This window comes from Rhincodon typus, chromosome 17, assembly GCF_021869965.1.
Source record: "Rhincodon typus isolate 14 chromosome 17, sRhiTyp1.1, whole genome shotgun sequence".
NCBI classification, from domain to species: domain Eukaryota; kingdom Metazoa; phylum Chordata; class Chondrichthyes; order Orectolobiformes; family Rhincodontidae; genus Rhincodon; species Rhincodon typus.
The window spans coordinates 7,104,016-7,124,534 of NC_063348.1; the positions used below are offsets into that span (position 1 = coordinate 7,104,016).

Sequence of the window (20,519 nt, forward strand, 5' to 3'; positions counted from 1 at the left end):
TGGCCTGCTGTGTTCATCCAGCTCTGCACCTTGTTGTCAGGGGGAGATTGTCACCCTGCTTCGCGGACAGGGTCCTGATAGCGAGGAGGAACGTCCTCTTCACCCAACAGCAGCAGTAGAGGCTGTGCCACCGGATCATGTCAGCCCGGTCCCAGTTGGCCAGCTGGGTTAAAGCAGTCTCCACAGTCTGGAGGGATGCCGGGCACCATAAGGAGAAGGTCAATGTCCTTCTCCACTCCTAGTGCCACTGCCATCTCTCCGATACCTCACTCTCGAGCTGCTGTGTCCACCTCACACCAATGAGGCGAAGGCAGTGAGAATGGGCTGTGTTTGGATTGGCAGCAGTTGCCCAGCTGCAGACGTGGGCTCCCTCCTGCGATTGGAGTTGGCAGCAGCAACAAGGATGGTCCTCCCACTGGTTGGGGCCAGTGGTGGCAAACCTCCTTTGGTCAGCCAGTACTTCAGGCTCAAAACACCTTTTTTATGGCGATAAGGCTTAGACTTTAAGATCTGGATGTTTTCTTACCTTTTTGGCTTTCTTTATTTCTGCTGTCGTGTTTTTTATTAAAATTCCGGTTTTGTAAGCAAGATGGCACTGGAGAATAGTGACTTTGTACACTTTGTACTTGTGTATTCCTCTCCTTGAGTACATCTGACAATAACATTAATTCTAATTCAACACTCGTGCTCTACCATGCTCCCCATTTTGTGTGCAATGTCTTCTGTCACTTGCTGTCATCTCTCAGCCCCGAAGTCACTAACCCCACCTGCCCTCTCTGTGCTGCCAAATCACTCACTTGATCCAACTCCCCACCTATACCAATAGTAACAGCTGTGCCAGACACTTTTTGGTCTCACTTTACACCCGCTTCTCTCCTCATTCCAGGTGGACAACAACCCCCAGTAGGGCAGAAGGACTCAGAACATGGCGGACTGCCACACATTTGCCAACTCACCCCTTGTGTTGGGAGCATCCTGACTCTGACTGCCCCAAGTGAATGGCTGACTGTTTCCAAACCCTGGAGTACTATCAAAGGCTGCTCTTCCCTTACTATACCAGGGTACCCTTTTTTTTTGTGAAGACTATCTCTCTTCACTTAACTGAGGCCTGCTAACAACTGTGGCAAGCTTCCTGGTTTTGTGTCTGCACGAAATGGCATGGCAACACAAGTGAATGCGCTTGGTAGCTCTGTCTGAGGGGTCCAAATTACAACAATGTAAGGCAAAGCAGGCATGTCTTTAGCATCTGGGGAGACCTAGAATGAGTGAGTGTTGTGACAGTGAGCAAAATACCCAAAGATGCAGGCTAGCCCAGTCCATGGATGTGTATCCCTGAGAGTACACTGTCCTTACTGGAGCATTACAATGAGAGTTGCCAGTGCAGGCCAAGGTGCACCATTGAAGTGCAGAAGTATCCTGTAGAGGATTGGAGATATTCCATGCGGGTTGTTAGATTCTGGGTCATGTTGGATGCCAATGTAAATGGATGTAGGAGATGTGTTTGTTTGTATCTGGTGCCCATGGAGCATGTCCTGAGATAGAGTCACAGAGATATATAGCATGGAAACAGACCCTTCGGTCTAACTGACCCAGATATGCTGTATAAATCTAGTCCCATTTGCCAGCATTTGGCCCATAATCCCTCTAAAACCCTTCCTATTCATATACCCATCCAGGTGCTTTTTAAATGTTGCAATCGTACTAACCTCCTCCACTTTCTTTGGTAGCTCATTCTATACACGCACAACCCTCTGCATGGAAAATTTACCCCTTGGGTCTCATTTAAATCTTTCCCCTCTCTCCTTAAACCTATGCTCTCTAGTGTTGGACACCCCCACCCCGGGGGGCAGAAAGACCCTGCCTATTGACCATATCCATGCCCCTCATGACTTTATAAACCCCTATAAGGTCACCCCTCAGCCTCTGATGCTCCAGGGAAGATAGCCCAGCCTATTCAGCCTCTCCCCATAGCTCAAACTCTCCAGGCCTGGCAACATCTTCGTAAATCTTTTCTGAACACCTTCTAGTTTCACAACATCTTTCCTATAGCAGGGAGACCAGAATTACACACAATACTCCAAAAGTGGCCTAACTGATATACTCTACAGCTGCTACATGACCTCTCAAGTCCAATAAAAGCAAGCATACCAAACGCCTTCTTCATTATCCTATCTACTTGCGACTCCGCTTTCAAGGAACTATGAACCTGCACTTCAAGGTCTCTTTGTTCGACAACACTCTCCAGGACCTTAGCATTAAGTGCACAAGTCCTGCCCTGATTTGCCTTTCCAAAATGCAGCACCTCACATTTATCTAAAACTTCATCTGCCACTCCTGGGCCCCTTGGCCCATCTGATCAAGATGCAGTTGTACTCTGAGGTAACCTTCTTCACTGCCCACTACACCTCCAATTTTGGTGTCACCTGCAAACATACTAACCATACCTCCTATGTTCACATCCAAATCATTTATATAAATGACGAAAAGTAGTGGTGTTGATACCTGGTGTCCAACATGAAGATCATTCGGAGAAAGCGATGTACTGAACTTGACGGGTGGTCACTTGGGTTTCCCATGTATATTTTGGTGAGTTTGGTAAGATAGAAAGCTGAATGTTAATAAGGTTAGTTGGGCCAACAACAAGGCATTTGACAGGCAATGATGTTACTTAATTTGCAATTCACTACTACCTCATGGGAAACTTGCCATTTGTCAAAACATAAAGAATGGAATAAGGTGTTTTTGACTTGATGGGCCTAGCCTGATTCAGTCATAAATTATACAAGAGCCCACATTGCTCTGACCCCTGTAATATTTCACCCCGAAGAGTCTGGTCAGATGCACTTGCTCACATGCTGTGTGATTGGCCTTGTCCTACCAAATGTTTGCTCTCAACTATTGAGAAAACATTTGAGGGGAAATAGATATCTGGTTCAGATTAAGAAGTTATTGTTACACCAGTGGGTCATCCTCTCAAAGTTTAAAATTTGGTAGAGAGATAATAGCTCTCCCTTTTGAGAGAGACAATTGGTGGTGGTTTTAGCTGAGGGTCACCACACCTGAGATGAGGGGAAAGATTGAAAAAGTGTGGCCTTCATGGTCATCTCATCTGGTGTGGGCATTGAGCCTCACAGAGTCATACAGCACAGAAACAGACCCTTCGGTCCAGCTTGTCTCTACCAACCAGATATCCTATACTGATCTAGTTCAATTTGCCAGCATTTGGCCCATACCTCTCTACCCTTCCTATTCATATACCCATCCAGATGCCTTTTTGAATGTTCTAATTGTACCAACTTCCACCACTTCCTGTGGTGGTTCTTTCCATACACGCACCACCCTCTGAAAAAGTTGCCTCTTGGGTTCCTTTTAAATGTTTCCCCTCTCACCTTAAACCCATGCCCTCAAGGTTTGGATTCCCCTACCCTATGAAAAAGACCTTGACTATTCACCCTATCCATGCCCTTCATGATTTTATAAACCTCTATAAGGTCACCCCTCCACTTCCAACACTCCAGGGAAAGTAGCCCCAGCCAATTAAGCCTCTCCCTAAAGCTCAAACCCTCCAATCCTGACAAACATAAAATGGTCATACCACATACCAGACAGATCAGTATAATTGTACCATTGAGTATCTATGGCAAAACCCAATGAAATTACTGATGTTAATTCATTCATATGTTCACATTGGATGTGTGCTGTTTCCTTAAAAATCTTCATTTTTCTCTCTATCTCCAGTCAAAGTGAAGTGAGAGAGCTATGGACCAGGTTGCGGAGAGACAAGCCTGAGCTGCTAGCTAACTTTGAACAGTTTTTATCTAAAGTTTCAACACATATCCAGGAGATGCAAAATGACAGGGCAACCATGGAGCAGGCATTGAAACGGTAATCAATTTAATAAGCTCACATTGGGGCGGCACAGTGGCTCAGTGGTTAGCAGTGCTGCGTCATAGCACCACGGACCTGGGTTCGATCCCAGCCTTGTGACTATCTGTGTGGAAATTGCACGTTTCTGTATGGATTTCCTCTGGGTGCTCAGGTTTCCTCCCGCAGTTCAAAGATGTTATGTGAATTGGCCATGCTAAATTGTCCATTGCCTCCAGGGATGTGCAAGCTGTGTGGATTACCTGTGGGAAATGAATGTGATAAGGTGGATGGTGGATCTGGGTGGGATGCTCTTCAGAGGCCCTGTGTGGACCTAATGGGCTAAATGGCCTGCTTACACACAGTATAGGGATTCTGTGATATAATCACATTGTGCCTTGCATTCAGAAATTGACTTGGTCCCTACCATTATTCAGCAATTCCCATTGGAAAGTGCGTATTTACAGGCACAGGATGAAGCTAGTATTGAGTCAGGCCATAATGTCTTCTACACTAATGGTGCAGAGTTGATCCCCACTGTGTCCAGTCATATGTGAAGAGTGGGCAATTGGGTAGTTAAATTCCTGAGAGGAGAGATAACAGCAAGAGGTATATTGTAATATAATGCAAAGGCATTAGAAGCTCAACTTTAGGTTTTCTACTGATCCTCTTGCTCCTTTTTTTTTGCATTCCTGTCTTTAATTTGATTAGTTTCTTTGTTCATCACCAGTTGTTTTATTGGCAAACATCAAAGAAGGTAATTCTGAACTGATTCATTTTGTTGAGTATCTGTCTCTTGTAGCAAGTGGTATACAAGTGTGGAACAAAGTTTTATCATCTTGTCTGAAGCTCCTTTCCTGTATCTCAAATGCAGGAAGGAGTGTGACCATGATCGAGAGGTTCGATGCTTATATGAAGAAATGGAGCAGCAGATTAAGAGAGAAAAAGAAAAATTGTTAAATCAGGTAAATGTTTAATTTTACTGTGGGGAGGTGGTGCACAGACAATTCAAGTCCCCTCTCTTTGTTAATCAGCTTTTAATAATGTTTATTTCTGCAGAACTTTGAACGTTGATTGAAATTTTCTTAGATCCATTGCCAAGAAACAGAACCTAATATTTCTAAAATAAGAATATTTCTTCAGAAGAAGCGTCTAGGCCCGAAACGTCAGCTTTCCTGCTCCTCTGATGCTGTATTCGGTCTGCTGTGTTCATCCAGCTCTACACTTTGTTATCTCAGATTCTCCAGCATCGGCAGTTCCTATTATCTCTAATATTTCTAAAATTTGGCATAACGAGTGAATATTTTATTCAAACCATCTATTTGGCTGTTCTGTCGTTTGCAATATTGTGATAGGTATTCACAGTGCTACTAATATTCTGCTATTTTATGGTGAGATTACTTAATCTGACCGCTAGGATCCTATAAGTCAGTCACAAGCCAAAGTTAAGGTGACAAAGGGGCTATTTGATTACTTAAACAGATGGAGTTTACAGAAGAATTTTGTTAAAAGACTGTTGAAGCAATCAGAGTAGGAGATCCATTTGGCTAATGAAGGAAGAATTCTTTTGGGCCACAGGCAGCAGGCTTTACTTGGGAAAGTTTTTGAAAAGGACATTACCCAAGCATTACTTATTAGATCGTGAAAGGTGGGACGTTATCTATTGAATCTTGCATTGTGACTTAAAATTGCATAAACTCCTGGAATTGAAATATAGAATTGCCATATTACAGAACTTCATTTGTTAAAAGAAAAAAACAACCAGAATTGATATACTGTAAGATTAAAGTGTCGTGAATGAAAGCAGCATTGAGATAGTAGACAATTACAAAACCTTTGAGGTCAATAGAATAAATAATAATGTTATGAAGAACTGGCATAGTATTGCTTGGTAAATTTACTATCTCAGATGCATCAAATAGAACTCACAATTGGACATCTTTGAAAAAACAATTCTTAAGATATAAAGTAGTTTCCATGCTTGTCACTAAATCACAAGATTAATAAGTGAATATGCCATTGCATTTAGTATGATGTACAGGTGGTGGTATAGTTCATCATAGCCATACATGCCTTCATATTGTATGAAATCATGCACGCTTTTGACAAATCCTTTAGCTGAGAACAAATACAAAGTTTGAAAGAACACAATTTAATAAAAGTGCATCATTCGGGGGAATCCATAAATTATGGATTAAAGCTTTCACAAATCATGGTGCAAATGAGACAGCTCTCAAGATTAAAGTTAAAGATGTAAGAAAATAGAGACTGTACACAAAGCCTTACACTTGAACGTGTGTACGTATTTGACCTCCACCTTCTTGAAGTAACAGGAGCGGTTCAAAAGAGACCAAATTATGCAAATTCATTCAAACACAACCAGTCAGAGGACAGAAAGGAGAAAAGGAGCCACTCATTCAAGTGGTATAACCCCCTTGAGCTCATTGACCAATCTTAAACTTGAAATGTTTATGCAGCAATAGTGCCTGGTGAACAAATTTTAGTAAAAGTACAGTGGGTGCTGGGAATCTTAAATAAAAACAGACAATGCTGGAGCAACTCAATTGGTCTAGTGCCAACAATGGCGAGAAAAACAAAGTTAATGTTTTGTGTCTAGTATGATTCATTTATTATAACTGAGGGAGGTGAAAAAGTCATGTTCTGTTTTAATGCTTTTCAAAAGTGGAGATCAAGTGGAACAGGAGGGTAAAGTGCCCAAGAAAAATGCAAAATGAATGCTAATACAGCATCTAAGGTAGTGAAGGAGTGATATATAGATGAAGACTAAGTGTTAATAGCCTGCTATCGGGTCTGCTGAGGGCAAACTCATGCAAGTGAGACACAATGGGGAAGATGTGGTGCTGTTCCTCCAGCTTATGTTAGGTTCACTGGAGCACTGTTACTGTAAAACAAGTAGGGCCTTAAACCGAATGAAAGAAAGAAATTTGGCAGAAACCACCATAACCACAAGTTGGCAGTAATTGGGATTATAGCATATGAAACAACTTGGATTGTATGCCTTGTTGTAGTGTGGTGGGTGGGGTGAATGACTCAGGGACAGGGAGGAATTTTGCATTGATCAACTAACTCCTTGGCCTTGAAATATTTTATTATTTTAAATGCAAGTTGTTGTTTTTCTCCTTAATTATTTTCTTTTATGGGTTAAAGAATTAGCTGTAGCTTTACATTTTATAAGAAATCAGCGTTCTTGTTGTTCTCATCTATATGAGAGGAGCGAGACACGGGAGAGAAATCTTTTTGCAGTCTTTACTTTTCTTTTCTAGACAAATCTTTTGAATTTTGAAAGTAAATGAAGACTTTTTTTTTTGCTAGAAGGGATATGAAGTCTGAGAAAATAGAAAGGTTCATTGCTTCAATTTTCACCTGAGAGACTTGAGCATCTAATATATACAACTAGGCGCAATGCAGTGCTGAATAGGTGCTGGACCATCAAAAGTATGTTGCCTTTTGGATGAAACTGAGGTACAGTCTGCTCTTGGACAATGAACCTACAGGATAGCTTGCAATATTCCAAAAATAAAGGAGGAGTTTGCCCAGGCCAGTATTAATTGTTCGAGCAACATAAGTAAAACAGATGGCCCAGTTATTTATCTCGTTGCTGCTCCTGGAACAGTTTACACAAATTGATTGTGTAAGTGAAGATCTATGAGACGCTGTTTACTGACTGTGAAGCATGATGGGTTGTGAAAAATGATATATAATCTCATTCCTCCTGTTCCTTGAAAGGACCAGAAACTCTTTCCAATGCTGTTAACTCAAGAATAAAAACTCTTCAAATAGTGCTGCAAGATATTTAATATCCAATCAGGGACCAGCCAGAGCTGTGGTTTAATATTGCTTCTGAAAATGTGCTACTTCATACCTTATGGCATTATCTCAGTATTGCATTGAATTAGCCACCTTGGAATGGTGATAAGACCATACCCTTCTGATTCAATGGTAGAATACCACTGTTGAGCCTCAGCTAATTCTTTTAGCTAGGGAGAGAGTAGAAGGGGTGGGAGATAGGCTCTGGGATAACCAAACTAGCCATGGGAAGATGCCAAATGAAGTGTAGCACAAGAGGGCAGGGTGACCATCACAAAGGATGAATAATTTGAACTCTTCTTCATGAAAAAGAAGTGGAAACAGACTCTTTGAATATGTTTTAAGACTGAGATGGCTAGATTCTTGGTAAGCAAGTGGGTGAAGGGTTCACGGACAGGTGGAAATGGGAATTTGATGTTATGATCAAATCGGACACGGTCTTATTAGATAGCAGAGCAGCTTGAGGGACCAAATGACCTACTCCTGCTCACTGTTTGTATGTACATCCGTCTTTTCCAACAAGACAATCCCTGGTTGATGTACAGTGCCCGTGGGCAAATAGTATGCCCGGAAGAGATCTCAGTTCATGAAACTCAAGCCAGAATGAACACTCTAACAATGGCGGCTCGGCTTCTAATCCGGAAGCAGTGTACCCAGGGCTGCCCTATGATTGATCAATAAAACGAGAAAGGGCAGTTAGTGAGGAGTGTTCCCATTGGGTGGGAGGAGTACCATATTGAAGACTGGATTCATGATGGTCATGTCTGTTGACCAGTGTTCATACCCTGCATAGCCCATCAAACCATGGATCCTTCCCAGATTTATGCACACTTGTCCTATGAAATTGGGCTGAAGAAAAATTGACCCCAGAGCCTAAAATTTAGCCACTCTATGTACCACTGGTAATAGGACAGTGATGAGAACTGGGTTGTGTCGATATTCCGGGAGCTGGATCAGAGTGTGCCCAGCAGTCGCCGATAATGTGGGCTAACATCAGGTCTGCTTGTCCCTGAATTTAAATGTTAAAAATACAATCCAACCTAATCAAGGACAGAGTATTTTAAATTGTTCTGTTTTGCTAAATGACAAACTATTTACTGCACTGCAGTATTTTCTTCTGCTTGCTCTATGTTTCTGCAGGATGTGTGGAAGCACAGTGACCGAAATCATCAGCTACAGAGGGAACTGAGCAGTAAGGAGCAGGACTTAGAAAATATCATTCAAAAGCAGAAGAAGGTATGATGTGAAGACCTCAAGTCCTTTTCAAATTACTGGGTCACCTGGTTTTCACTTTGGGATTTGTTTGTTTTCTTTGTCATAGGGAGAATTCTGTGGCCAAAAAAATAAGCTCCTCTCATGATGTCGCATTTGAAAGCAAGTGTATTCATATGCAGTTTATTCTTGATGTACCTATGTGAATTGGGCACCATATCTAAAATGTTCCACAAAGATTGCAGATGAGTTGTCCTACCTTTGATGGTTTCAGTAAGCACTGGATGTTTGTTCAAGCTAAAGTGTGGGAGGCAAAAAAAAAAGACACAGACAAGACAGTTAAATGGCTGTATGGGCAATCTGTTTGTGAGGTAGGAGAGTTTGAGCCACACAAGATTGTGTATAATGGAGCAACTTAGCTATTCTTATCTGGCCTTTCCCTCCTTGTTTTATTTTCCTCTCTCCAATCAGTCTTCCAAAAGATTAGAGGTTTTGTAGGGTCTTGACTGAAGGACTCATATTGCAAAGGGATACTCTTATTCTTGTATATTGGGTACTATTATTTATTTAAAAGGAAAAAAGCTGCAACACAAAGGGACTCGAGGGTAATTGTATTCAAAACAGAAAACTGGCACACAGGTGCAGCAGGTAATCAGGAAAGTGAATGGAATGTTGGCCCTTATTTCAAGGGGTTTGGAGTATGCGTAAGGAAGTCTTACTACAACTGGACAAGGTGCTGGTGATACTACATCTGGAATACTGTGAGGTGTTTTGTTCCCCTTATTTAACTTGATTTGTACCAATGTATAGTGAAAAGTTTTGTTTTGCATGCAGTACAGGTAAGTCATACTGTACAAAGATCAAAAGGTGATAGAACAGAGCAAGGTTTACAAAATTAGGGCTCCAAAGAAGGTGCAGTAAAAGCAAGATCAATATTAGACTTGAAGGGTCCATTCAGAAGTCTAATAACAGCAGGGAAGAAGCTGCTCTTAAATCTTTTGGTATGGTAAGCTTTTGTATCTTCTGCCTGACCAAAGGGTTCAGGAGAGATTATAACCAGGGTGGGAGGGGTCTTTTCCTGCCCTTTTTGTGGCAGCAAGAAGTGTAGATGGAGCCAGTGGATAGAAGGTTGGCTTGCGGGATGTGTGACGTTGTTTGGGGAAAGATATCCTTTCATTGGAGACAGTGCAGAGAAAGTTCAATGATTCCAGATACAGGGGTTATCTTATGAACGAAGGCTAAACAGGTTGGGATTCCACTCACTGGAGTTTAGAAGAATGGGAGGTGATCTCATTGAAACATATAGAATTCTTAAGAGGTTTGACAGGGTGAATGCTGAGAGTATATCTCCCTTCATGAGAGCCTAGGATCAGATGGCGTAGTGTCAGAATAAAGTGGCTCCAATTTAAGACTGAGAAAAGGAGGAATTTCTTCTCTGAGCGTTGAGAGTCCTTGGAACTCCTTGCCACAGAACGCTGTGGGGCTAGAGTCCTTGTGTATATTCAAGGCTGAGATCAGGAGGGAAACACACACGAAGGTGGATATGAGAAATGTTGGATCAGTCATCATTCTATCAAATGGCAGAGTAGGCTCGAGGGGCCGAACAGCCTACTTCTGTTCCTACTTCTTATGGCTTTATAGTTTTATTAAGTAGCACAATACGCATCTAAACAGAAGACTGACTGCTTGTTTTTTGAGTGGGGGGAGGTTGTGGCCAAATGGGGTGATTAGCACCCCTTCAGCAGAGAAAAAAGTGAAGACAATAGCTTTTCATTTGCGGTTTGGTTAGCAGCAAGTCATGAGAATGCATCTTGTTCTTTGGCTACAGCTCAGTGCCACTGCTACCAGTGAGTTCATTCTGAAAGTATGGAAATTTAAGGCCTAGCTAATGATCTGTTGTTTCTGTGTGTTGAGGTGAGGGGTGCAGGAGAAGGGGGATCAGTTCCAGGAGGCCTGATGCTGAAAATAAGATTTGGCTCCAGAAACTTTGATATTTCAAGAATACATAAAAATTTTGACATTCCCATGTGGAATGAGCTTTAGTAATGTTGGTGGAAAATATCTACAGGTGTAATTCTCTGTTAGTAAATATTTCAATAATTCTTCTCCTCTTCTGGAGAAGTTTGGATATTTCCTTCCTTGAACTTTTAGCAGATTTGTACAATTTCACAATTGAAGTGAGGCCTGTCTTCTCTGGAACAAATGGTAGTCTTGAAAGTTCAGGTAAGAGTTGTATCTTATACAGAGAACTGCAGACTAAATTCATTTCAGATTGATGCTGCCTGGCCTGCTGTGTTCCTCCAGCTCCACACTTTGTTATCTCTGACTCCAGCATCTGCAGTTCTTGCTATCTCATTTCAGACTGATGTTGTGATTTATCCACTGGTAATTCACTTTATTAAGGATAAATCATTTAATATCCTCGCCAAGTGAACAAAATAGCACATGTTAGCACCTGTCCAAAACTTACTGTGCCTTGGTAGAATGAGAAATTGTGAAGTGCTTCTCCATGTCTCCCAATGTTTCTAATGTGGTATTTTTTCCTTGTTTTCAAACTGTGGCATCTCTCTTCCATTTTAATTTATAGTTCTCTTCCTGCCGAATACAACCCTTACCCCCCGTTTTACAACTATGCCTTTGTACAAATGGCTTACTGCTGAACAGATATGAGTGGCCTTATGCATACGATCTTCTTGCAACAATGCTTCGATTTATTTATTGGTCCCTAAACCATCCTCGGGAGTAAAATGTTCCTCTGACTTATGCGCTCATGACAATTCTGCAGTGATTAAAAAGCCTGGGTTTCAAAAGCTTTGCTTATTAGCAGTTTTGAGAAGGGCTTTTGAGAACACGATTGAAACAAATCGTTTCCACAGCTTAAGCCTCTGCCTTTGTTTAAGGGGACAATGTAAAAATATATCAATGATCTTGGAGAGACTTGTCCTGTCACCTTAGCAGTGGGCCTGTCACTGCTAGAATCTCATTGGATCTTGCTCACACTGATTCCTGTGGAGAAACCAGTAATTTCATAATGCAGAATGGAAACTGCCATACCCCCTAGATGGCCCTGATTTGGTTTCGTAAGCAGGGTCTCGATTTGACATCTAGAGGTCTTGATGCATGCAAGCAAGTAAAACCCTGGAAATTGTTTCTTTGTTGGTTGAGTTTCAAGCTCCTGATGTTTGTTCAAAACAATAGTGAATGAACTGCACAACTGAAAGAATTGGACTATTATTAAAGTAATCCATCTTAGTCTAAACAATTCTCATAGCCAGTAGCACTTTCTCTCCCTAGTTCATTGGGGTCTGATTTTAAAATTGCTCAAGCTCCTGGTTGTTCACTTGTCTCATCTCCGACAAGAGAGAATCTGACTATCACTCCATGACATCCGACAGCATTACCGTTCTCCACTATCAACATGCCAGAGGTGTTATCATTAACCGTAAGCTGAACTGGGCCAGCCATATAAACACTGATTACTACAGCAGGTCAAAAGCTGGGAATCTTACAATGAGAAACTCCACTCCTGATTCCAAAAGCCTGTCCACTATCTATAAGGTACAATTCAGGAGTGTGATGGAATATTCCCCACTTGCCTGGATAAGTCCATCAACGCTCAAGAAGTCTAATGCCATTTAGGACAAAGCAGCCCACTTGGTAAGTACCAGATCCACAAACATTCACTGCCTCCAGTTCTGGCACTCAACAGCAGAAATGTGCACCATTGACAAGATGTGCTGCAGAAATTCATCAAGCTTCCTTAGGCAGCACCTTTCCAACCCACCATCTAAAAGGAGAAATATTTGGAGCGCCACCACCTGCAAGTTCCCTTCCAACCCTGTCACCATCCTGAATTACAGATATGTCATTTTTTCTTCAGTGTCACTGGGTCAAAGTCTGGACATCTGTGGGTTTATCTATGGGAAATGGAGTGCAGTGCAGCTCACCACCTTCTCAGTGACAACTATGGATGGGCAATTAATACTGGCCAAGCCAGCAAAGCCCACATTCCATGAATGAATTTTTAAAAAAAATAGTAGTAAATTGGTAACTAAATTCTTCAAAGTCAAAATCCAAAACATCTGTGTCACTTCCTATATTCTACACATGAAATTTCCTCCCTAAACATCTCCATCTCTCTATTGCTGTCTCCTTCCTCAAAATACTAGGTAAAGCATACCTCTTTGATTAAGTTTTTGGTCATCTTTCTTTAAGGTCAGAAATCACAAAACCTTGTCCACCTCAGCCCAACATCTCCAAATCACCGCTTTCTCTAATATCTTCTCATGTGGCACTTTTGTCACACTTTTGCTTCTTAGTCCATGAAGCATGTTGAAATGTTTTGATACATTAACATGGAGTTTTATGTAAAAATGCAAATTGTCGGACGAACTGAACTCAGCTGAAGTGTTACAGAAACCTCTGTGATTCCGGACAAGTGAACGGAATACGAGTAAGATTCCGATAAATACAATTGGGCTGAGACGGGATTGGCCTACCTTTTTAATATCATTTCACAGTCTGAAAAGTTAGCAACAGCCAGTGGAAAGGCTTCCTGTGCAAGACACCAGAGGTCTATGACACACACTTGGAATCATATACCAGGGAAAAACGGAGAAAGGAGAAAAGATTAGGGGGGGATAAATGAATATGTCCACTTTCTGCATGAAATCAGGACAGTCTTTCAGCACCAGGGAGCTGAATTTGATTCCAGCCTTGGGTGACCGTCTGTGTGGAATTTGCACATTCTCCCCGCGTCTGCGTGGGTTTCCTCCGGGTGCTCCAGTTTCCTCCCACAGTCCATAGATGCACAGGTTAGGTGATTGGGCGATTTAGCATGGCCAGGGATGTGCAGGTTAGGTTGATTAGCCGTGGGAAATGCAGGGTTACAGGGATAATGTAAGGGGTTGGATCTGGGTGGGATGTTCTTTGGAGGGTCAGTGTGGATTCGATGGGCCGAATGGCCTGATTCCACACTGCAGGCATTCTATGATTCTTCCTTGAATTAGCAGTCTAGCCAATTGAAAGTACAGCAGCTTCACACTATGACAGCATTGTGAAATCTCCAGGAGTAGTGCTGCAGTCTCCCTGACTGAAGAAGCAATTAGTAACCACCTTTTTAAGTGAATGAAATGGCCACATTTTTGAGACCAAGAGCAAGATGGGGGAAGTCTCCATGGAAACAGATATTGAGAAAACAAAAACTGAAGCTGCACTTAGCAACTATATCATTTGCAGTGAATTGCATCTCACCATTTTTCAAAACAAATTAAGTCTATGAAGGTGTTTATTTGGAAGTGTGGAATTTGTGACAATGGTGATGTGCATCCAGATTCTATTTGGCTTTCCATTTGCCTTATGACCTTTCTCCAATTAGGCAAGTATTGGCGTGAATGGCGAATCACAGACAGGACCAGTTACAGTAGACTAAATGAGCCTAAATTGGGTAGCTTCTAAAAGTAGGCATGTGGTATGTAACTTAGTCAGTGCCTCTTTAATGAAATGTAGGCAGCATGTTAAATTTGTGTTTTCTGCTGTTAATAATGGGTGTTGCATGTGGTCAGCAATTCATGCTATTTATTAGCAGCACAAACCAGCAATGAACCCAATATTGCCATTTTCTCATTTTACTTCAAGCTAGCCCACACTGCTTAATAAATCCTGCATCTCTTGGAATGCACATTGTGATTTTGAAGTGCTTCGATCATTTTTAAATAGAACTGTGCAACAAACAGTGCCTGAGCATGTGCGTGCGCATGCACCAGCACCAAGGATAGCCACTGGGTTTAGTCCGAGGTGCTAATTGCCTGGCCACAAAAGATACAATGGTCTTCTACAAATGGTCAATGTCAACCAATGCATTGTAGCAATAGGCTACCAGCTGCGCTACTAGCCTTCAATATTCTTCAATTTAACGTATTCCTATTGCTCACTTAACAACAATTGTGACATATGCCTAACAGGCGCAGTTTCAACTTGCCCTTGCACGTTTTAGTCCTGTTGCACCTCTCAGCTTGCACACATTGCCAGCTATTCAACTATGACAGCTGCGTCATTGGTGTATGACACTCAGCCTCAGACTTGCCTGTCCATCCAGTTATGCCTGCAAAAGAATCACAGAATTGTTACAGCGCAGAAAGAGACTGTTTGGTTCATTGTGCCTGCACCAGTTATATTGCATAGTATTTTTCTCACATCACTTTCAATCTATGCCCTATCATTCTTGTTTCTTTTACAATTGGAAACTGGCTGGATGGAGAAGGAATCATGATTTTGAAGCTTCAATCAGATCTGCTGTCAGCCTCTTCTGTCCAAAGAGAACAGTCCCAACTTCTTCTATCTGTTCTCATAGCTGAGGCTTTTTATACTTCCAGCCATTCCAGTAAATCACCTCTGTACTCTCTTCAATGCATTTGCAATTTTCCTATAATGTGGGGCCCACCACTGTACACAATATTTCACCTGAGGTCTAACAAGTGCCTTGTGCAAGTTCAACACCAATTACTTGATCATGTACTCTATACTGCTATTAATAAAGCGATGAACATTTTGTGCTTGAGTTACTGTTCTTTCCACCTGTCCTACCACCTTCAGTGATCTGTGCACATATACACCCCCTGCTCTTCTAGCGCCTTTTTAGAATTGTACCTCCTATTTTGTGTTGCCTTTCAGTGTTCTTCTGACCAAAGTGCATCACCTCTCACTTCTCTGCTTTGAACCTTTCCTGCCACCTTTCTGCCCATTCCATCAACTCGCCAGTGGAGTTCCACACTGTTCTCCCCACTGTTTGCGATTCTTCCAAGTTTAGTGTTATCTGCAAACTTCGAAATTGCTCCCTGCGCACCAAGATCAAGATCATTAATCTGTAATCAGGAAAAGCAAGAGTCCCAATATTGACATCTGGAGAGCTCCGCTACAAACTGTCTTCCAGCCAGAAAAATATCCATCAAACGTTACTTCCTGTTTTATATCACTCAACCAATTTTGTATCCATGTTACCATCATTCATTTTATAACATGACATAGTGTCCCACAACAGACTTGTAAAGTAAGCTGTATCAAATACAGTGACAAGTGAGGCAGAGATGTGGAAGTACGTCTGTACACTTTACCCTCCACAAAGTAGGCAGTCATTGCTGTAATGGGAAGGGCCCTTGTTGGGGCTGGGTACAACAGCAGTGAATTATTACGTGAATTAATTAGGACATATTCATACCTAAACCACGACCTCACATTGTACTTCATCCCACAATCTCTGCAATAACCAAGATGGGGGCAAGGCATCAGCGCAGCATGCGGCCTCCTGCCCAGAGCTCATCTACTCAGTCCATTTTTTTTCCTTTTCTTTCACAGCATTTTTATTTCTTTCTTTGATCTACTTACCTTCTGTGGAGAGATCGGCGGCTTCGAGGTGCCCAGCACGTCTGAGGCAAGGTTCCTTCCTGGCGGTGGAGGGAGTTGACTTTGCAGTGATTGAACCCAGCGCGGGGAAGAGCGAGTGCGCGAGGGGTGTTTGAGCCCAGCACGGCAGCGATAGAAATCCTCCGGTATCTGAGGCAGCCAGAACAGGGAGCCCAAGGTTTCCTGCTATTGGCATTGAGTGTTGGGGGGTAGACTGAGCCCAAAGCGGAGGGGATCAAGCCCAGTATGGAGGAGATTGCACCCTTCTGGGGAGTGCAAGCTCAGCATAGCTAAGCACTTAAAAAGGACTGCAATGTTGAACTTTATTTATTTCTACTTTGTGCCTAAGATTTTGTTTGCGAGTACCTATGTACCGATGCTGGCACCGGGAATGGTGACTTTGTACACTTTACATCATACTCCTGTATCCCTGTATTTGAGTACACGTGACAATAAAACCTAAATCTAATTCTAAATCACTTCTCATTTGCAAGCTGCAAATGGTGTGAGCATATACTTTGTTTTTAAAAAAATTGCCCTCTTTCCCCTGACCATAACCTTACCCCAACTCCTTCCAGATAATGAATAGGTGCAACCTGTCCAGTCAATGGAGAAACAGTATTGCTTGATTTCATACTTGCAGTCATTAGATTCAATCCTGACACCATTCGTATCTTAGAGATAGCATAAAGCCAGGATCGTGGTGAGATACCAGGCACTCTGCAGCCAGAGGTAAGGATGGTACCAGGTCAGCTGCCAGTTCACCAGAGGGCAAGATTGTACATGAGTCATGCTTCACAGGACTTAGATGAGAGGGGCTAGGTTAAATAAGGAAGCTGCTTGCTGTGCACAGCAATGTACTTGGTGCATCTGCCATCGGCCTGGAGGCCTGGTGTCAAAATGAACCAGCATAGAGGCATCTGGCACTGCCGGTGTGGCACAGTTTAATCAAACATTAGAGTGCATTCTTCTGGCTTGGGAATAATGGGCACAATTGTAGAATGGTTACAGACAAGAAGGAGGTTATTTAGCCCATCATGTTTATGCTGGTTCTCTATAAGGACACCTCTGGTGATCCAACTTCCCTGCCCTTTCCATTTAGTCATGTATTTTGTTTCTCCCCAGGTACTGACCCATTATCCTTTTAAAAGCCACAATTGAATGTGCTTCCATCTTTTTGGTCATGCATTCAACATCCTAACCACTATCTCTCTTTGTTTTTCAAAAAGATCTTTTCAACATGTCATCACTGCTTTGTCTTTTGCCATTCAATTTATATTGGTGCCTTCTGGTTCTTTAACCCTTTTCTTCAAAAGAATTATTTTTCTTTATCTTTGTGTGGACCTCTCATGGTTTTCAACACCTCTACCACATTTCCTTTTAACTTTCTCTTCCTGATGGATAACAACCCTAGGTTCTCCAATCTATGTAACTGGAGTCTTTTATCCCTGAAACCATTCTCATGTGTCTTTCTTGCACCTGTCAACACTTGTTGCACTCATAAAAAAGCAAACAATACTGAATACATTTTCACCCCCGATGTGTTTTAATGACAAAGCTAAATACATCATCTCAGTATATTTTCGGGGTTTGCTCTGCCGCACATGTACCACTTAACTTCTAGAATTGCAGCCAATTATTTTAGTAAGCCTCAAGATTTGAGTGTGTTCCCAAATTGGAAGTGTCTTCATAGATTTTCCTGATGGGCAATGATTTTTACCCTGTTTCCATAGACAGGAAAGAACGGCTTCTAAATCTGATTGCCAAATACTGTCCTCGATCTGGTGTAATTACTGTTTAGCCAATAGTGTATCATTTGGCTTAAGGGCTGAAACAAAAATTAAATTCACTACAATAATACCCCACAGAATCCAGCTAATAGGATCCCTGAATAATCTGGGGCGGTGATATTGTTTTATTGCCCACCCATGGGTGGCGGGGTGGCTCAGTGGTTAGCACTGCTGCCTCACAGCTCCATGGACCCAGGTTCAATTCTAGCCTCGGATAACTGTGTCTGTGTGGAGTTTGTACGTTCTCCCTGTGTCTGCGTGGATTTCCTTCCCGGTGCTCCGGTTTCCTCCCACAGTCCAAAGGTGTGCAGGTTAGGTGAATTGGCCATGCTAAATTGCCCATAGTGTTGAGGGATGTGTAGATTAGGTGGGTTCGTCATGGTTACAGGGATAGGGTAGGTGGATAGGATGCTGTTCGGAGGGTTGGTGTGGGCTCAATGCGTTGAAAGTCTGGCTTCTACAGTGTAGGGATTATATGATTCGATATCAACTCCTAAAAGGCAGGGCCTGGTGATTCCCACTACCACCTAATTTCAAAAAATAAGCAAGTTCTTCCCAGTGTTCTGGTCATCTCTAAATTGACATCACAGAAACAAATGATCTGCTTATTATCACATTGTTTGTAGGAACCTGCTGTGTGCAACCTTCATATCGATTGTGTTGTGACAATAATTATACTTCAAAAGAGTTTTGTTGGCTGTAAAATGCTTTAGAATGACCTGAGGATGTGAAAGGCAGTATAGAAATGTCAGTCTGTTGAGAAGTCTATTCCCAATTTAATAATTTTTTTCAGTCGAAAGAATAATGTCCCGACACTTATTTGTGACACTCTCTGATTTTCCCCATTTCAGCATTACTGGCCACTTTAATAAATGGGACTCTCACCTCCCACTACCCAAATGTCCAACATTTGATGAAACGAGTGAGCACTTCCTTGCCTGCGTCCTATGTTACCATGTGAGTCTTTTAAAAGCAGACAGAAAGGGCTCTTGTTAGGCTGTGACTTTGACTCTGAACCAAGAAATTTAATGAATTGTAAATGTTATGGGACCAGTGAATCATCCACTTTTCAGTTCCTGACACTTTGAAATAAGATCAATGCACTTCCTTTCTCTAAATATAGACTTAATTGGAGATCTACTTGCATCAATCTAAAAGCTTCTCTGCTGATTGGCACTGAACGTGAAGTAACACAGCTCTTTGTTGGACAGTGTGTGGGCTGATACTGGAAGTAGATGCGAAGCCTGCTGTTAGAATGCCTTGGCTACTGAGCTGTCTGTCGAAAAGGACTACAGCTAATCAGTGATGCTGGCGTGGCTGCATTCTGATGTGTTTCTGGAAGGAAAATTATCCATATCCCATGTCAGTAGATGGCTGCATCATGACTGATTGTGTTGCACCTTTGAACTGCTCTAAGGCCCTTCATAAATACGAACGGACCCCCAACTGGAGCAGATTGAAAAAGAGAAATATTAGGAGGACTGGTCAAAAGTTTCGTTGAGTAGATAGGTTTTCTGGAAGATCTTAAAGCTGGAGAGAATGTTATACGTAAAGAATTCCAGAGCCTGGGGCTGAGATAGCAGAAGGGATGGTTGCCAATGCTGGTTTGATTGGAATGATGGATGCACATGAGGCTAGAGCTAGAGAAATGCAGAATTCTTCGTGGACTATAGTTAGAGGAGGTTCTGAAAATTTGTTTGGGGGCAAAGGGAGGTGAGAAGTCATAAACGGAACTAAACACCTCAACAATCCTCTCTCACTAGAGTATTAATCCTGAGAATTCTTTACTCATGAAGGCTGTTCTTCTTCATTGAGTATGTTCAAGAGTGAGGTAGATTTTTGGACACTACAGGAAAGGAGGGATGTTGGAATAGTGAGGGAAAGTTGCGTTGACCTAAGTCATCTTAGCGTGATTTTAATGTATAATGGCATGCGCATGAGGGATTGTATAGTTTAGACTCTACAACCTATTCTTAACCTTTTGAATGGATAGTCATAAGTTGCCATGATCGATGATCTTACGATTACCCTGGTGAGATCAACAGCATAAAGTGCGTATAAGTTTTGTTCCCTTTATTGTCGGCAATTGCTCTGAGGATGACTGAATGAAACTTCCAGGGGAATCGATAGATTTGCAATGTGACCACATTTCCGGATGTGTTAAATTGGCAATGTTGTATGTGTTGTAATATCTTTACTTTCACTTGCTGCTTCTGATGTAAAATCTAAATGTACTTAATTCTCACCTCTCATGCACCACTGGTCTGCATTAGCCAGACCCCACAGGCAGATGATTAATCGGTCAACAAGGTGCAGGGCTGGATGAACACAGCAGGCCAAGCAGCATCATAGGAGCAGAGAGGCTGACGTTTCGGGCCTAGACCCTTCATCAGACCCTTTTCTGATGAAGGGTCTAGGCCCGAA

General features: G+C 42.2%; 1 protein-coding gene across 1 annotated transcript in view; it reads left to right on the forward strand.

Annotated features, from left to right (window-relative positions):
* LOC109919804 (EF-hand calcium-binding domain-containing protein 4A-like) overlaps positions 1–20,519 on the forward strand; it is a 100,480-nt gene that overhangs the window by 71,123 nt on the left and 8,838 nt on the right. Inside the window, exons 5-7 of the mRNA XM_048607096.1 lie at positions 3,739–3,885; positions 4,739–4,829; positions 8,833–8,928. Coding sequence (XP_048463053.1) covers positions 3,739–3,885; positions 4,739–4,829; positions 8,833–8,928 — 334 coding nt within the window. The remainder of the gene's footprint in view (positions 1–3,738; positions 3,886–4,738; positions 4,830–8,832; positions 8,929–20,519) is intronic.